The 15,182-nt window shown below is 44.9% G+C and overlaps 1 protein-coding gene across 4 annotated transcripts in view; it reads right to left on the bottom strand.

The window, feature by feature from the left end:
* Positions 1 to 4,022, bottom strand: part of PEMT (phosphatidylethanolamine N-methyltransferase) — a 92,372-nt gene extending 88,350 nt beyond the window's left edge. For 3 of the 4 annotated variants that reach the window (XM_053364807.1, XM_053364806.1, XM_053364809.1), the window contains exon 1: positions 2,259 to 2,381. In XM_053364807.1, the coding sequence (XP_053220782.1) occupies positions 2,259 to 2,321 (63 nt within the window). In that variant the 5' untranslated portion in view covers positions 2,322 to 2,381. Of the gene's footprint in view, positions 1 to 2,258; positions 2,382 to 3,867 lie in introns of those variants that run through there. The other variant, XM_053364808.1, reaches the window with a different exon arrangement.
* Positions 4,023 to 15,182: the final 11,160 nt, after the last annotated feature.

Here is a 15,182-nt window from a genome sequence, read left to right as displayed (position 1 = left end):
ACATCTCCAAAAGATCAGAATTTTTTTGCATTAAGTTATGTGAAAATGAACTGGAAAGTGTGAGTAACACTTCCTCTGATGTAATGCCATTAATTTCCTTGTAAACAAATCAGGGTGAACGCTCAATTGAAAGGTCAAATGGAAGCACTCTAAGACTGCAGGCCTAAACAACACACTTTCGGGGGCAATTTGTGGTCCTACGGATGTCAATGGACGCCAGCTCCTATCAGCCTGAGAAAGGGATGGTGGGGGCAGGACTCGAACCCATGGCTTCAGGTTCCAAGAAGGGATATTCTCTGATTCTATGGAGCAGAACAACATCTGGAGGAGAACAGGTTTATCTAGGCGACGACCGTCACTGAAAACAACAAGATTTAGCTTCCAAATAAATTTACACAGAACTGCACTGTGGAAAAAATCCTGTAAGGTTGAAAGATTCATCTCCCTCTGAAAGCAAATCAGGGTGAATGCTCCATAAGTAAGAAGCACCCACAGCTCTTAAGCCAACAAAGCACAAATTTGTTTAACTTACGGGACGCTGCTTTCTCCCAGATGAGAATTTTGGCACCAGGCAGCAGGAGGCGAGTCTAACCCACGTGCGTTTTCCTCCCCAACTTTGAAATACTGTACATGTTTTCCCAGGTCAAGATAGCCTCAGAAAGGCTTGGGGTGGGGGCAGAGCGTAGAGTTCCCTGAAAAGATAACTGATGAAGGCAACACAAAGGGCGCAAGAGGAGAGGGAAAGTTACAGGATGTTGCAACGAGACACAGCACCCTTTGCAGACTGGGAAATGCTGAAATTTGTGGCTGATTAGCAGGACAAGGGGATATCGCCGGCTCTGCATGCAAAAAGACCTCCAAGAAACCTATTTGTTTACAACACAACAGACGTCCATCAGCTACCTCCAGGAAACCAAGAATCCTCTCTGCATTGCAATCCTCTTTATCAGCTAATATTTTGTGATATACTGCTGCCTCTGAACATTGAGGTTCTGCTTAATTAAGCCAAGGTGCCTGATCGCCTTTCCTCCATTTTTTTAAAGGCATCCCATAAACTAGTGGCCATCAATGCAACTTACAACTGCAAATTCAGTACATTTTTATTCTACCCACATTTGCACCATTCCTACAGTACAGTGGATGCTCGGGTCGCGAACGTCATCCGTGCGGGATGCACATTCACAACCCGCAGCGTCCACAACCTGCATCTGCACAGGTTGTGATTCGGTGCTTCTGCCCGTGCGCAAAGCGCAATTTAGCTTTTCTGCGCATGCGCCACCGCCGAAACCCGGAAGTAACCCGTTCCAGTACTTCCGGGTTTTGGTGGTCCGCAACCCGAAAAAATGCAACCTGAAGCATCTGTAACCTGAGGTATGACTGTACTTTTAACAGCCATAAAAGGCAAATGTAAACGTACCCCTGACCATTAGGTCCAGTCGTGGACGACTCTGGGGTTGTGCGCTCATCTCTCTCTCTAGGCCGAGGGAGCCGGCGTTTGTCCGCAGACAGCTTCCGGGCCATGTGGCCAGTATGACTAAACCGCTTCTGGCGAACCAGAGCAGCGCATGGAAACGCTGTTTACCTTCCCACCGGAGTGGTACCTATTTATCTACTTGCACTGCGTGCTTTTGAACTGCTAGGTTGGCAGGAGCAGGGACCGAGCAATGGGAGCTCACCCCGTTGTGGGGATTCAAACTGCCGACCTTCTGATTGGCAAGCCCTAGGCTCAGTGGTTTAGACCACAGCGCCACCCGCGTCTCACCATGTCTTCCCCCAAATGGCTTTCACCTAATGCTGAAATTGTCAGCAGGACAGGAGTATATCGCCTGCTGCTCTGCATGCAAAAAGACCTCCGGATTCAAACCCCAGCCATATTCGAAAACTCTGGAGAGCTGCTGCCTGCCAGAGTAGACAGTCATGAGCTACATGGACCAATGATCCGACTCAGTTTTAAGGCGGCTTCTTATGCCTGCTGCCAGACTCTTGTTGGGTATCTCTGCCTGAGAGAGTTCTAGTTTTCTTTCTTTCTTTTTCTAAGACGTTAATAGCCACTGAATGCAAAACGTCTTCCACGGGAGCCCAGCAAAAGGAAATAGCGTGTGCTGCTGCTTTCTACTGCAGCCCTGCTGGCTGCATCCACGGGGCCGCGAGGGGTTCTGTCTCTCCCCCAAGCCGCCTCTCCTTTGGGAAACGCCTCTTTTTGCAAATCAAAATACAATCATTTTTTCCAAAATATGCATACATATATTGAGATATACCTGGCTATAATCCACATTACTCAGCCCTTCGCAGCAATCCAAATAACACAGCGAGAGATGCATTCAGGACTGCAGCTTAAATGATTGCACCTTTATACAATTCGCACAGGAATTCCCGAAGGACACAGCTGGAGGTTGCATTGAGCACCCTGATGCAATGCCATTTGCAAATGAGGGAGCTTCCTGGTTGCCCGGTCGCGCCAAGCGTCTCGCAAAGCACGCTGGGAAATGTAGTTGCCTTCCACCAACGCCCTCCAGGCTTCGCCGGCAGCAGCTGTTCGAGGCGAACTGCAAAACCCAGCAAGCCGCGCGGGACGGGGATCCTCGGGCAGAAAATGGGCTTCTTTGGCAATGAATCGAAACAGCTTCGGGTCAGCCTCCGTGCACGTGTGCAGGGGGAGGGTCTCGGCAGCTTCACGCACGACGCCTCCAATTCCTGACAGAATACAAGCCCCGCTCCTTGGTACAGCGGTAAACACGTGTCTTGGCATGCACACGTTACAGGGTTTTTTAAAGGGTATACGTAAAAATAAATTGGGGGTTGGGGAGGTTCCAGTCCTAAGCCCACTAGCCTGGGAGTAAGTCCCAGTGAGTTCAACAGGACTTACTTCTGAGTAGACATTATTAGGATTATTATTATTTATTATTATTATTATTATTATTATTATTATTATTATTATTGGTTGGATAGTGTTTTCGAGGTTAGCAGCATGAGTTTGACCAAACTGCGGGAGGTAGTGGAGGACAGAGGTGCCTGGCGTGCTCTGGTCCATGGGGTCACGAAGAGTCGGACACGACTAAACGACTAAACAACAACAACAACAACAACAACATTATTATTATTATTATTTTATTATTTATTAAATTTATTAGCTGCTATTTTTTTGCAACAGCGGCTTGACTGACAATATTGTAAGCTTCCTCTGCACCTGCACCGTGTCCCGATTTACAAGATGAGGTGGTTATCTTTTCATCACATACTTTTTTAAAAAGCAAATTTATATACAGCTTCACATTTCAGAAACATTTGTCAAGTGGTTTTATAAGCGTTTCGAGCCAAATGAAACACAGTAAACACAAAAAAGTTACAAATAAAGATTAAAAAACAAGACAGTAAAGACAAAAATCAGGGCAAGTGAGATGGTGATTTAGCAGAAAACAGCATCTGTTTAACAGGTGTAATAAGAAACCAAGAAGAAGAAGAAATTATTAAAGATTGGGGGGAAATTGTGGAATATCTGAAAAATTCTTGTATGCAAGTAAGTTAATTAGCAGGGTTAACGTAAACCAAGCAGTTAAACATGATCAAAAGAAATTAAAGAATGGCTTTAAAATGTGGAAAATGCAGTCTTAAAAAAAAAAATTAAAAAGGAACCACAAAAAGGGAGAAGGGAAGTCAAACATATATGAGTACTGTATTGGAAATGCATGTGATTTGTGTGTTTGCGATTTGTATGCCTGTAAATCTTATAGAGAAATAAAAACAGGGTCTGTAAATGGCCGGAGTGTATGGAACGTATGAATGACTTCCAACACAGAGAGAGAGAGAGAGAGAGAGAGAGAGAGAGAGAGAGAGAAAGGGAATAGATATTAGAATTCTGACACTGACCTTTGCAAGATTGTTCGTTCTTGAGCTGGTGGAAGCTCGAAAGAGACCGGCTAATTCATTTAAGCTGGTTCCTGGCAGGCCTGGACTTTGTACTGTACACAGGCAGAGAGAGGTTCAAAGTGGGCTGATTGGGAGCTGGAGACTCGCACGCGGCGCCTGGCAAATCTTGGCTGACCTTTCTTCTCCTCCAGAGCACGCTGAGGTCGCTGACCTGCTGGCAGTGCAGCCGGGACAGGGTGACAGATCCATTCGCTCCGGTGCGACATTTGCAGTTGCTTCAGAAAAAAGGGGGCGCAGTGGTTCAGCCATGATGCCCCTAGTCTCCTGCTCGGAGCCTCGCTAACCTCTCAGGCAGTGCCAGAATTATGTATACAGGTGAAACTCGAAAAATTAGAGTATCGTGGAAAAGTTCCTCTTTATTTCAGTAATTCAACTTAAAAGGTGAAACTAATATATGGGATCAACTCATGACATGCAAAGCAAGATATGCTTCTACTTCTCAGAGGTCCAATCCTGCTTGCTTTGCAATCCTTGTTTTGCTGATTTCCTTGAATATTCTCATTTTCTGAGATTGTTTATTTGGGGTTTACATCAGCTGTACCGCATGATCATCGCAATGACAACAAATCAAGGCTTGACATATCTCGCTTTGCGTGTCACGAGTCTATCTCATATATGAGTGTCACCTTTGAAGTTGAATTAGTGAAAGAAAGGAACTTTTCCACGATATTCTAATTTTTCAAGTTTCACCTGTAAGCTGAACAAGCTATATAGCTTAGGGCCCCACTCTCTTAGGGGCTCCCAAAAAATGTAAAGGGGAAAAAACCCTGGATGTACATTTCCAAAATATAAGCTAAAAAACAAATAAAATAAAACCTACATACAGCAACAGTGTTTTGTGTTGTGTCGGCTCCTATGATGTAAGTAATGGGCCCCACCTGCTAGCCTGCTCCCTCAAATATCACAGGTTTGCTCCTTTCTATATATAGGGTGCCTACATTCTGCGTGGACTGGTTGCATGGCAACATGGGCAAATGGCTTTAGATACCTATTATGTCCATAAATCACCATATAGCATATATTCAAGACAAAAAGCAGTGACCATTTGTTGTTGACAAAGGACAGCTGGACACATAAAGGGCCCTATTACCTTCAGTAGCTTACGGCCTCATCAACCCTAAATCTGGCCTTGCTTCACAGGGCTCTGTTATTCAGAGGTAGAATGTTTCTCAACATGGATGTTCCATTTACCAGTCAGAGGCCAGATTTAGGGTTGATGAGGCCGTAAGCTCATTTCCAAAATATAAGCTAAAAAACAAATAAAATAAAACCTACATACAGCAACAGTGTTTTGTGTTGTGTAGGCTCCTATGATGTAAGTCATGGTTGCATGGCAACATGGGCAAATGGCTTTAGATACCTATTATGTCCATAAATCACCATATAGCATATATTCAAGACAAAAAGCAGTGACCATTTGTTGTTGATTTTTCATATCTTCTGCATATCCAAATTCATTTAATTTACTCCTTTAATTATCTACTGTAAATATATACTCTTACAAAACTGCAGGCTACTACACTAATCCTGCTAATGTTTTTATCTGTTTGCAATTTATCCGTAAATATTCAATAAACCATTTCCATTCTTTTATAAAGAGTTTGTTATCTTGATTTCTTATTCTTCCAGCAAGTTTCACCATTTCTGCATATTTCATAAGTTTTTGTATCCATTCTTCCTTTGCTGGGACTTCTGCTCCCCCCCCCCCCACTTTTGGGCAAGTAACATTCTTGCTGCTGTAGTAGCAAACATAAATAAATTTCTATACAATTTAGGTAGTTCTGGCCCTATAATTCCCAAAAGAAAAGCTTTTGGTTTTTTAAAATAAAAGTTACTGTATTTTTCGCTCTATAAGACGCACCAGACCATAAGACTCACCTAGTTTTTGGAGGAGGAAAACAAGAAAAAAAATATTCTGAATCCCAGAAGCCAGAACAGCAAGAGGGATCGCTGCGCAGCGAAAGCAGAAATCCCTCTTGCTGTTCTGGCTTCTGGGATAGCAGCGCAGCCTGCATTCGCTCCATAAGACGCACACACATTTCCCCTTACTTTTTAGGAGGGAAAAAGTAAGTCTTATAGAGCAAAAAGTACGGTATTTTGAACATCTTTTTTAAATTCATTATATATCATTTCCCAGTAAGCTTTAACCTTACTACAAAACCACCACAGATTGTTACCACTGTTGGACTACAACTCCCATCATCCCTAGTCACCGGCTATGTTAGCAGAGGCTGATGGAAGTTGATTCCACCTGGTCCAGCAACCTGTTTGTTTCCAACACAACAGAGGTCCACCAGCTACCTCCAGGAAACCAACAATCCTCTCTGCATTGCAATCCTCTTTATCGGCTAATATTTTGTGATACACGGATGCCTCTGAACATTGAGGTTCTGCTTAATTGAGCCAAGGTGTCTGATCACCTTTCCTCCATTTTTTAAAAGGCATCCCATAAACTGGTGGCCATCAATGCAACTTACAGCTGCAAATTCAGTACATTTTGATTCTACCCACATTCGCACCGTTCCTAATTGTACTTTAACAGCTATGGTTTCTTCCAAAGAATCCCAGGGAACCGAGATTTGTAAAGGGAACTGTCCTCACAGAATAATAATAATAATAATAATAATAATAATAATAATAATGACATATACTCGGAGTTGAGAGTGGATTTCATGCTCTTTATTCAGCTCATAGTGGTGAGGAGGAATGGAAGTTCCCCCGGAATGTCTGCTTTATATACCTTATTTACACAATGGGCCCCACGTGATTGGCTAATTCCGGGATTCTCCTGTAGGCCAATCCGGTTGTGGATTCACTTCCACCTGGAGCTGGATTGGGTGGCTCCTGTGGACCAATCAGACTACTGCATTCTGGGTCCTATTGTTCTAGGACCAATCAGACTGCTGCATTCTGAATCCTATTCAACTCAGTACATAACAATAATAATTTATTATTTATACCCCACCCATCCGGCTGGGTTTCCCCAGCCACTCTGGACGGCTCCCAACAAAATATTAAAAATGCGACAAAACATCAAACATTAAAAACTTCCCTAAACTGTAGCTCCCTAAACTACAGTTCCCAGCCACTTTAACAAACTACAGGCCCCAGCATTCTCCATGACTCTCAAAGTGGCATCGGAGTGTTTTTAATGTGAAATCTGCCCTTTCTTTCGTCGGCTGTGAACCCGATGCCAATCGGCTCTGCCAGGTGACTCTGAATTCTCCTTTAAAAAGAGGGGGAACCCGATCCATCTCTCTCTGGTTGCATTCACCCCATTCATTTAAAGCAAATGCCTTCCCCCTAAGAATCCTGAGAACTGTGGTATGTTCCGGGTGCTGGGACTTATAGCGCTGTGGAGGATAAACTACAGTTCCCAAGGTTCAAGCCATGGGCTTGAAATGGCCTGGAAAGGTCCTTTCTTTCCCTATCAATCATTTTGAAAACCTTTACCACCATCCCTTCTCAACAGCAAAAACCCAGCAACCTCTCCTTAATTTCACTGTTTTGGTTTTTTTCTGGGTCACTGCTCCCCACCCCCCCCCATGGCTATGTGCTTATTATGGGCACCAGCAACAAGGAGTCTTGTGAGCAATTCTGGAATCAATCTTGGCAACTCGCGCCACCTGGGGTTCCTTTGCTTTCCATGATGCCAGCGAAAGGGGAACAGAAAGAGATCTTGCCAGGAAATTTCATTTATTAATCGTGTTTCTCTCCTGCCTCTTTCTCCCATCGGCTCAGGGAAGCGCATGCGATTCTTTCTCTCTCCCTGGTCCATTTTAACCTCGAGGTGGACCAGGCTCTGAGAAAGTGACTGGGCAAAGGTCCCGCAGCGAGAAACCGTGGGAGACACATTCAGGCAAACAAATATCTGTTTTTCTGGCTGAAATCCGACACCAGCGGCTATGTTGTCTGGGCTAAACTCTCCCCAACCCTTTAGGTTGGTGATGGAGCAACGGAAGTTGCCTTGTCCTGAGTCAAACCATTGGTCTATCTAGACTAGTGTTGTCTCCTCTGACTGGCAGCCACTCTCTGGGGGTCTCAGGAGGGGTTTACTCATCACCTGAGTTTGTTCCTAGGTCCATGTAACTTATCTAAGGAGCAAAGGCACTGCTCAGATTTCTGCTCCCTGTCACTTATTGATGCCTTTGACCAGGAACTGAGCTCTCTAGAGGCTGTTGGACTCCAAATCCTATCAGCCTCAGCTGGCATGACCAATTGTCAGGAATGATGGGATTTGTAGTACAGCAGCAGCAGCAGGGAAGCCAATGCTAGGGGGTGATGGGAGTTGTAGTCCAGCAGCAGCAGGAGGGCCAATGAACAAGGACGATGGGAGTTGTAGTCCAGCAGTGTCAAGCAGGCCAAGGCTATGGATGATGGGAATTGTAGTCCAGCAGCATCAAGCAGGCCAGTGGCCATGGATGATGGGAATTGCAATCCAGCAGCCTCAAGCAGACCAGTGGCCATGGACGATGGGAATTGTAGTCCAGCATCATCAAGCAGGCCAGTGGCCATGGATGATGGGAATTGCAGTCCAGCAGCATCAAGCAGGCCAGTAGCCATGGACGATGGGAACTGTAGTCCAGCAGCCTCAAGCAGGCCAGTGGCCATGGATGATGGGAATTGCAGTCCAGCAGCATCAAGCAGGCCGGTGGCCATGGATGATGGGAATTGTAGTCCAGCAGCATCAAGCAGGCCGGTGGCCATGGATGATGGGAATTGTAGTCCAGCAGCGTCAAGCAGGCTGGTGGCCATGGATGATGGGAATTGCAGTCCAGCAGCATCAAGCAGGCCAGTGGCCATGGATGATGGGAATTGCAGTCCAGCAGCGTCAAGCAGGCCAGTGGCCATGGATGATGGGAATTGCAGTCCAGCAGCATCAAGCAGGCCGGTGGCCATGGATGATGGGAATTGTAGTCCAGCAGCATCAAGCAGGCCGGTGGCCATGGATGATGGGAATTGTAGTCCAGCAGCATCAAATGGGCGACAGTCTCCCCACCTCTGCCCTGGATTCTCACCCCTCTGATCCTCTATCGCTGTTTCGCAGCTCAAACTGCACATCCTTCTTGCCCACGTGGATTGACAGCCAAACTCCCCTGCCCCTTAGAAGGTGGCTGGCTGTTGTCCCATCAATGCTGTGCCTGAGGCTGGACAGTCAAGCCAAGAAATCCCATGGGGTTGCGGGTCATTGCCCATCCCTGTGAGCTCTATCTACTCCTTTGACCGCAGCAAGCAGCAGACATTGTGATCTTAGCTCAGCCTTGATTGCATGGGTCGTTTGATACACACACAAAGCACCAATTTCCCTCTGTCAAATTGAGGTTGGCCCTACCGTTGGACAGACTGGGGCAGCCACCTCAGGCACCAAGCACAGGGGAGAGCGGGGCAGGCAGAGGAAGGGTTAAATAGCAGGGGCACACATATTACCATCTTGTGCTTTTTCCAGGACATTGGAAGGGAGGGCAAATGGATTTGACAAATTGCAAAGCTCACTCTCTGTGCCTCTTGATCAAACCCATTTCTCCTGAGTGCAAAATGAACGGGGGGCACATTGATGGGCGAAGGCAATTCTATTTGAAAAGGGAACGAACAGGACCCACGAATCTGTATTTATATTATATTCTTATTACTGAGATCTCGTTCACCTTAAATTGAACCGTGAAAAGCCCTTTGTGAAACCCACTCCACGCATTTGCATTTTAAAGGCAAGTGTTACATAACTCCCCCTCAATCCCTTTACAAAATTCCATTTTATCTAATTTACGCGTACAAAAACCAGCACTTAATGAACCAGGGTACACGAAGTGAATTTTTCAGTGGAGAGCCTTTCTGAGCGCACACAACCCCTTCAAACTGGTCTCTCTTTTTGGGTGGGGTTGTAATGAAACTGCCAGAGGAATTCTTGAATTTTTTTGTATAGGGCAGGCACGTCTAACAGGTAGATTGTGATCTACCGGTAGATCACTGGACGTCTGTGGTAGATTACCGGTAGATCACTGCTGCCTCCCCAAGAAGCTCAACAAGTTTGGCTCCCCCTAAAAAAGCTCAACATGTTTGCCCTGGACCCCTAAAAAACGTGGGTTTTCCCTCTACACACTTACCTGAGGAACAAGCTTTGTTGAACTCTGTGGGGCACCAGTAATATTACTACTGGCTATTATTATTTAAGACTTATTGGGCTGTATCCAACGGAGGCATTTCGCAATGTGATAGGAATTTTATGGTCTTAGATATATGGCAATGTTCATAACCACACATACATAGATCAACACAGGAAGGCCAACCTGGAACCATTTTGATTCCTAAACTGACCAAATGTTTGCTCTGCAAGGTCAAACTGGAAAAGTCTCCCCATTGTCTCTTTCCTCACAAATCCTGTCTTAAGGACACATTTAAGATATGAATAAGGTGTGAGCCTGTGACCTGGCCCAGGAAATAAGTATTTTGCCACTACAAAAGAATGGCCAGGCTCCCCAGGAAATCCAATCAAGTAACCTGCCAGACAGGAGATAAACAAGGACAAGAGAAAAACAACATTTAAATTTCTGTGATGTAGGTGGGATGTATCTGAGGGGTGGTCTTAGGTTACACCCCTTCTGTGATGTATGCATAATGTTTCTGGGGGTGGTCTTGATCTACAGGATGGGAATTTCAAAAAGTCTTTATAAGCCCTTGCACAGCAATTTTGGGGGTGCTCCTCCTCTCCTGCGTGTGAGGGAGTACCCTGTTGCAACAGATCAATAAAGATCAAGCTTACTAGCTGCTTTGCTTCTCAATATTCTCTGGTTAGCCTCTGTTATTCTCTCCTACCAATAGGGAACCTATGTAAGGACTCTATATGGGCTCTTGGATACCCCATAAGGGAAAAGGGCATATTTTTATTTACAACAGAAAACAGAAAACAAACCTCTGAGTAGGTGTGGTTAGGAGTCTAGCGTATAACTCTGTATGATTCAGAAAAAAGCAATCACATTTTGTTCCACCAGTCTGAAGTTTATGTATTTGTTTATTTTCATCCATAAGAATACTTAGAAACCACCAGCTCATTCAAAAATATCACGGTGCTGTACAAGAAACCACCAGAAACCAATCAGAAAAAGTAACCGGGCGCCAAATCCAATTAACTCTCTAAAAAGACTTGGCAAAGCAAAGCCATTTTCAGCAGGCGGGCAAAATAACATGGATTGTAGATGCCTGCCTGGTTTCTGAAGGAACAGAGCTCCACTTATCCAGCACTCTTGTAATTTTGACTCTGGAGCAGTTTTGTAAACTTCAAAATGGAGGCTGAAGATAAGTAGGTGCTGTGTGTGGCGGTCAGCTCAGCGGGATCCCATCCTCGTCGCCAGTGAAATATACTCGGAGTCGAGCGTGGATTTCATGCTCTTTATTCAGCTCATAGTAGTGAGGAATGAAAGTTTCCCCAAAATATCTGCTTTATATACATTATTTACGGACTTCCGGAGGCGGCGCCTCCGACAATGGCGGATTCCCTCTGATTCAGAGGGAGACAGCTCCGCAGAAATCGGGTCCTACCGCTGCAGCGAAGCGGGGACACTTTGAAAACCGCAGGCGGAAGAAGCCTGCGGCCATGGGACTCGGCGGGCACCGTTTGCGCCCCCCGTTCGGCAAAGGAACCCTACAAAGGGCTCCGGAGTGAGACGGGGGCTGGCGCGGTGCTGTGAGTCAAGCGAAGCTGGAGCGAAGCTGCACAGCTGTTGTCGGAGAGCGCTGTCCTTCTTCCTGTGACAATTCGGATTTTAAACAACAACCCGTGAGTTGGACAATTGAAAATTTTGGATTAAAATATAGCCTTGAATTTGACCTGAAACGGGAAGGTGCAAAAAGGAAGTCCGCCTCCCGTCCTTTGTATAAAGATCAAAGCGAAGATTTTACAAGCTAAAAGCCGGGAAAACTGATAGCCTGAAGTTTCCTGCACTTTTAACCATCAAATCCCCCTAGACAGCAAGAGGAAAGGGGGAGACAATTTGTCTTTCCAATCCTGCAGAGAGAGAGTTAAGAAAATAAGCTTCCACTGTCCCTAACCTGGGGACCGAATGACAGGAAAGAAACTGTCAGTCATATCTACAATTTGAAAATAGAAAAATTGACATATAGAACTGGAAAAGGGAAAAAATAATTCCAATGCTGCTTTCTGCCTATTTGTTTTATATTGAAAGGAAACAAAATATCTGAAAATCGAAAGTAATTTTTTCCTTGTTGGATACAATTTAAAAATGGATGCCAAAAAGTAACTACACCCCCTAGAGGAAGCCAGCCAGTGTGTTTGTTCTAAACTATAAAGAGAACATTGTAACTGGGAAAATTAGACCGTGGAACCAGCTCCCTGACCTTGACAGAAATGATTAGAGAGGAAGTTTTATCTGCCCTGGGCAAAATATATGATGTGCTGCGACAGCTGGATGAGAAAGTGTCTTTGATGAATCAAAAGATGGACTATACAGCAGCTGCAGTCAGCAAAGAGGTGCCAATGTGGTGTAGTGGTTAAGAGCGGTAGTCACCTAATCTGGGGAACCGGGTTCGCGTCTCCGCTCCTCCACATGCAGCTGCTGGGTGACCTTGGGCCAGTCATACTTCTTTGAAGTCTCTCAGCCCCACTTACCTCACAGAGTGTTTGTTGTGGGGGAGGAAGGGAAAGGAGATTGTTAGCCGCTTTGAGACTCCTGAAGGGGAGTGAAAGGCGGGATATCAAATCCAAACTCTTCTTCTTCTTCTTCTTCAATGGAAAATGCAGTTACAGAAACTGCACAACAATCTATTCAGGAAACTGGTTCAATAGGGCAAGTGCAAGGGCAGAGAAAGATGGAAGAGATTGTGAATGTATCTCAAAAGACACAGAGAATTAAAGTCTCACATGACCAAAAGCTGCAACACTGGAAGATGGAATTTGGAGGACACTGGCTAAACTTTGGATTTAAGAAAATTTCTATTTCTGGTGGGACTGTGAAACAAGTGGAAGATCTTTTTTGGAACAATTACTCTTTGGATTACAAACTAAACACTGGGGAGTGCAACACCGGGGAATGGGACAATTGGATAAAAGGAAATGAAGAATATTACTGTACGGAATTACCCGGAGATTGGCCCCCAAAGGAGAAAGAGAAGGAAAGGCGAAAGAACTCAACAGGGAACAAGGATGTATGCAATTACAAACAGGAACAAGAAAACTCGCAGAAGGGGCTTGGAAGTGACTTGAGAGCCTCAGACATTAGGACACCTGATTGACAAGGATATAATGATATATGGACTGACATTGCTGTGAACCAGGAAAAGGGACGCTGGATTAACTTAGAATGAGAAATGCTTTTTGTAATAAACTTATATTTATGGAATTAGTCTAATACTAATGAAACATTAAAAGATGTTGGAAAGGATGTAATTGGCTTTAGCAAAATTTGGTTTAAATTTTGAAAGTTTAATGATTTGAGGACAAGATAAAATTAATGAAATTATTGTAAAAATGAAGTGGTTTGAGTAATAAGGTGAAATAAAAATTTGTAAGAATGGTTTGATTATAAATGAAAATATGAGGATATTATATGGGGATATATAATTAAGGGTAAGGTAAGAGGTATGAATTTGCTGAACAAATTTTTAAATGGAATACAAATAGGGAGGTGGGAGGAAGTCAGGAAAATAAATAAAAGAATGGTGAGAAATTGAAAAGAGGGATTTTCATTTTTCTTCTATTTTTTCTTTTTTCTTCTCTTCTTTCTTTTTTTTTCTTTTTGTGTTGAATTTTTGATGTTTGTATTTTTTTTTCTCTCCCCCCCCCCGGTGTTTATTTTGTTGTTGTTTATGGTTTTGTAACCTTTTTTCTTGTTAAAATCTAATAAAATATTATATATGTATATATATACACACACACACACACACACACACACACACACACATTATTTACACAATGGGCCGCACGTGATTGGCTAATTCCTGGATTCTCCTGTAGGCCAATCAGGTTGCGGATTCACTTCCACCTGGAGCTGGATTGGGTGGCTCCTGCGGACCAATCATACTGCTGCATTGTTCTAGGACCAATCAGACTACTGCATTCTGAATCCTATTGTTCTAGGACCAATCAGACTGCTGCATTTTGGATCCTATTGTTCTAGGACCAATCAGACTGCTGCATTTGGATCCTATTCAACTCAGTACCATAACAGCTGTTGAATTGGCCAGCTTGTCAGACTGACCCACCCAGCCTCTAAAACTTTAGGCCAAAAACCAGGAGCCATGGCAGTTGAAGAGATGCAGACTCAGCACTCATGGTCCGTGGCCCCTGCTAATCCTCCCTGACGGGGCCGGCCTGGACAAGGGCAGGCTGAGGCAGCTGCCTCAGGTGGCGGAACCACAAGAGGCAGAGGAGACCTGCCGACCTGTTTCGCCCTCAAGCAGCAGAATGGGATGTGCTATCCCTGCTCCTTGAGATCCTTTTTCTTGATTAAGGCTCCCTATGAAAGCCTTCAAGGAGAAGATGTCAACCATTAACATCTTCCCAGAGATCTGTGATTTGTTTGTTTGTGTCCCGGGTTGCCTAAGACCCTGGGTCCTGCCCACAAGGCACCTGCTGGAATTCCTGTTTGTGCATCTTTCTCTCACACAGAGGTCTTTATAGCTGCTAAATTCCAGCCACCGGGAAACGGTGCGTCACACAGCTCTTTCCGGACGAATCAGGACACACAGCAGCTTTTGTGCTTGGTAGCTGTTGATTTCTGCCTTCTCAGAGGCAACGTCACATCTTGTTTTCCATCTCTTTGGAGGAATGCGGAGGCATCAGGCGATGTTTTAGGTGGGGGGGGGGAGGAGGAGAGAAAATGCCATTTGACCAGGGGACATAGGGGGACAAAATATATCTGTTGCCAGAAGAGGGCGGACAAGGTGCTATCCAACAGTCTTATTTAGAGACTGGGTTTACTTCTTAGCCTTTTCTTCTCCTGAAGATGCCGCAAGGCAGTGGAAGTTTTAGGTCAGAGTTTTCTACCAACAGGTATCCCAGCACCCCTAGCGACTGATATTCAAAGGTAGAGTACCTCTAAACATGGAAGTATCAGGTGAGCCTTCAGGGGTAGATGTTAGGCTTCAGTTGGCGTTCCCTTGTCCCTCAGCAGATTTCTCTAATCCCTTTTGTGGCGCTGTAGTCTAAACCACTGAGCCTAGGAATTGCCGATCAAAAGGTCGTCGGTTCAAATCCCCACAACGGGGTGAGCTCCCGTTGCTCAGTCCCAGCTCCTGCCAACCTA

This window comes from Podarcis raffonei, chromosome 14 (genome assembly GCF_027172205.1).
Source record: "Podarcis raffonei isolate rPodRaf1 chromosome 14, rPodRaf1.pri, whole genome shotgun sequence".
NCBI lineage: Eukaryota > Metazoa > Chordata > Lepidosauria > Squamata > Lacertidae > Podarcis > Podarcis raffonei.
Note: the sequence above shows the minus strand (reverse complement) of the source record. Positions and strands in the feature narration are given on the sequence as shown.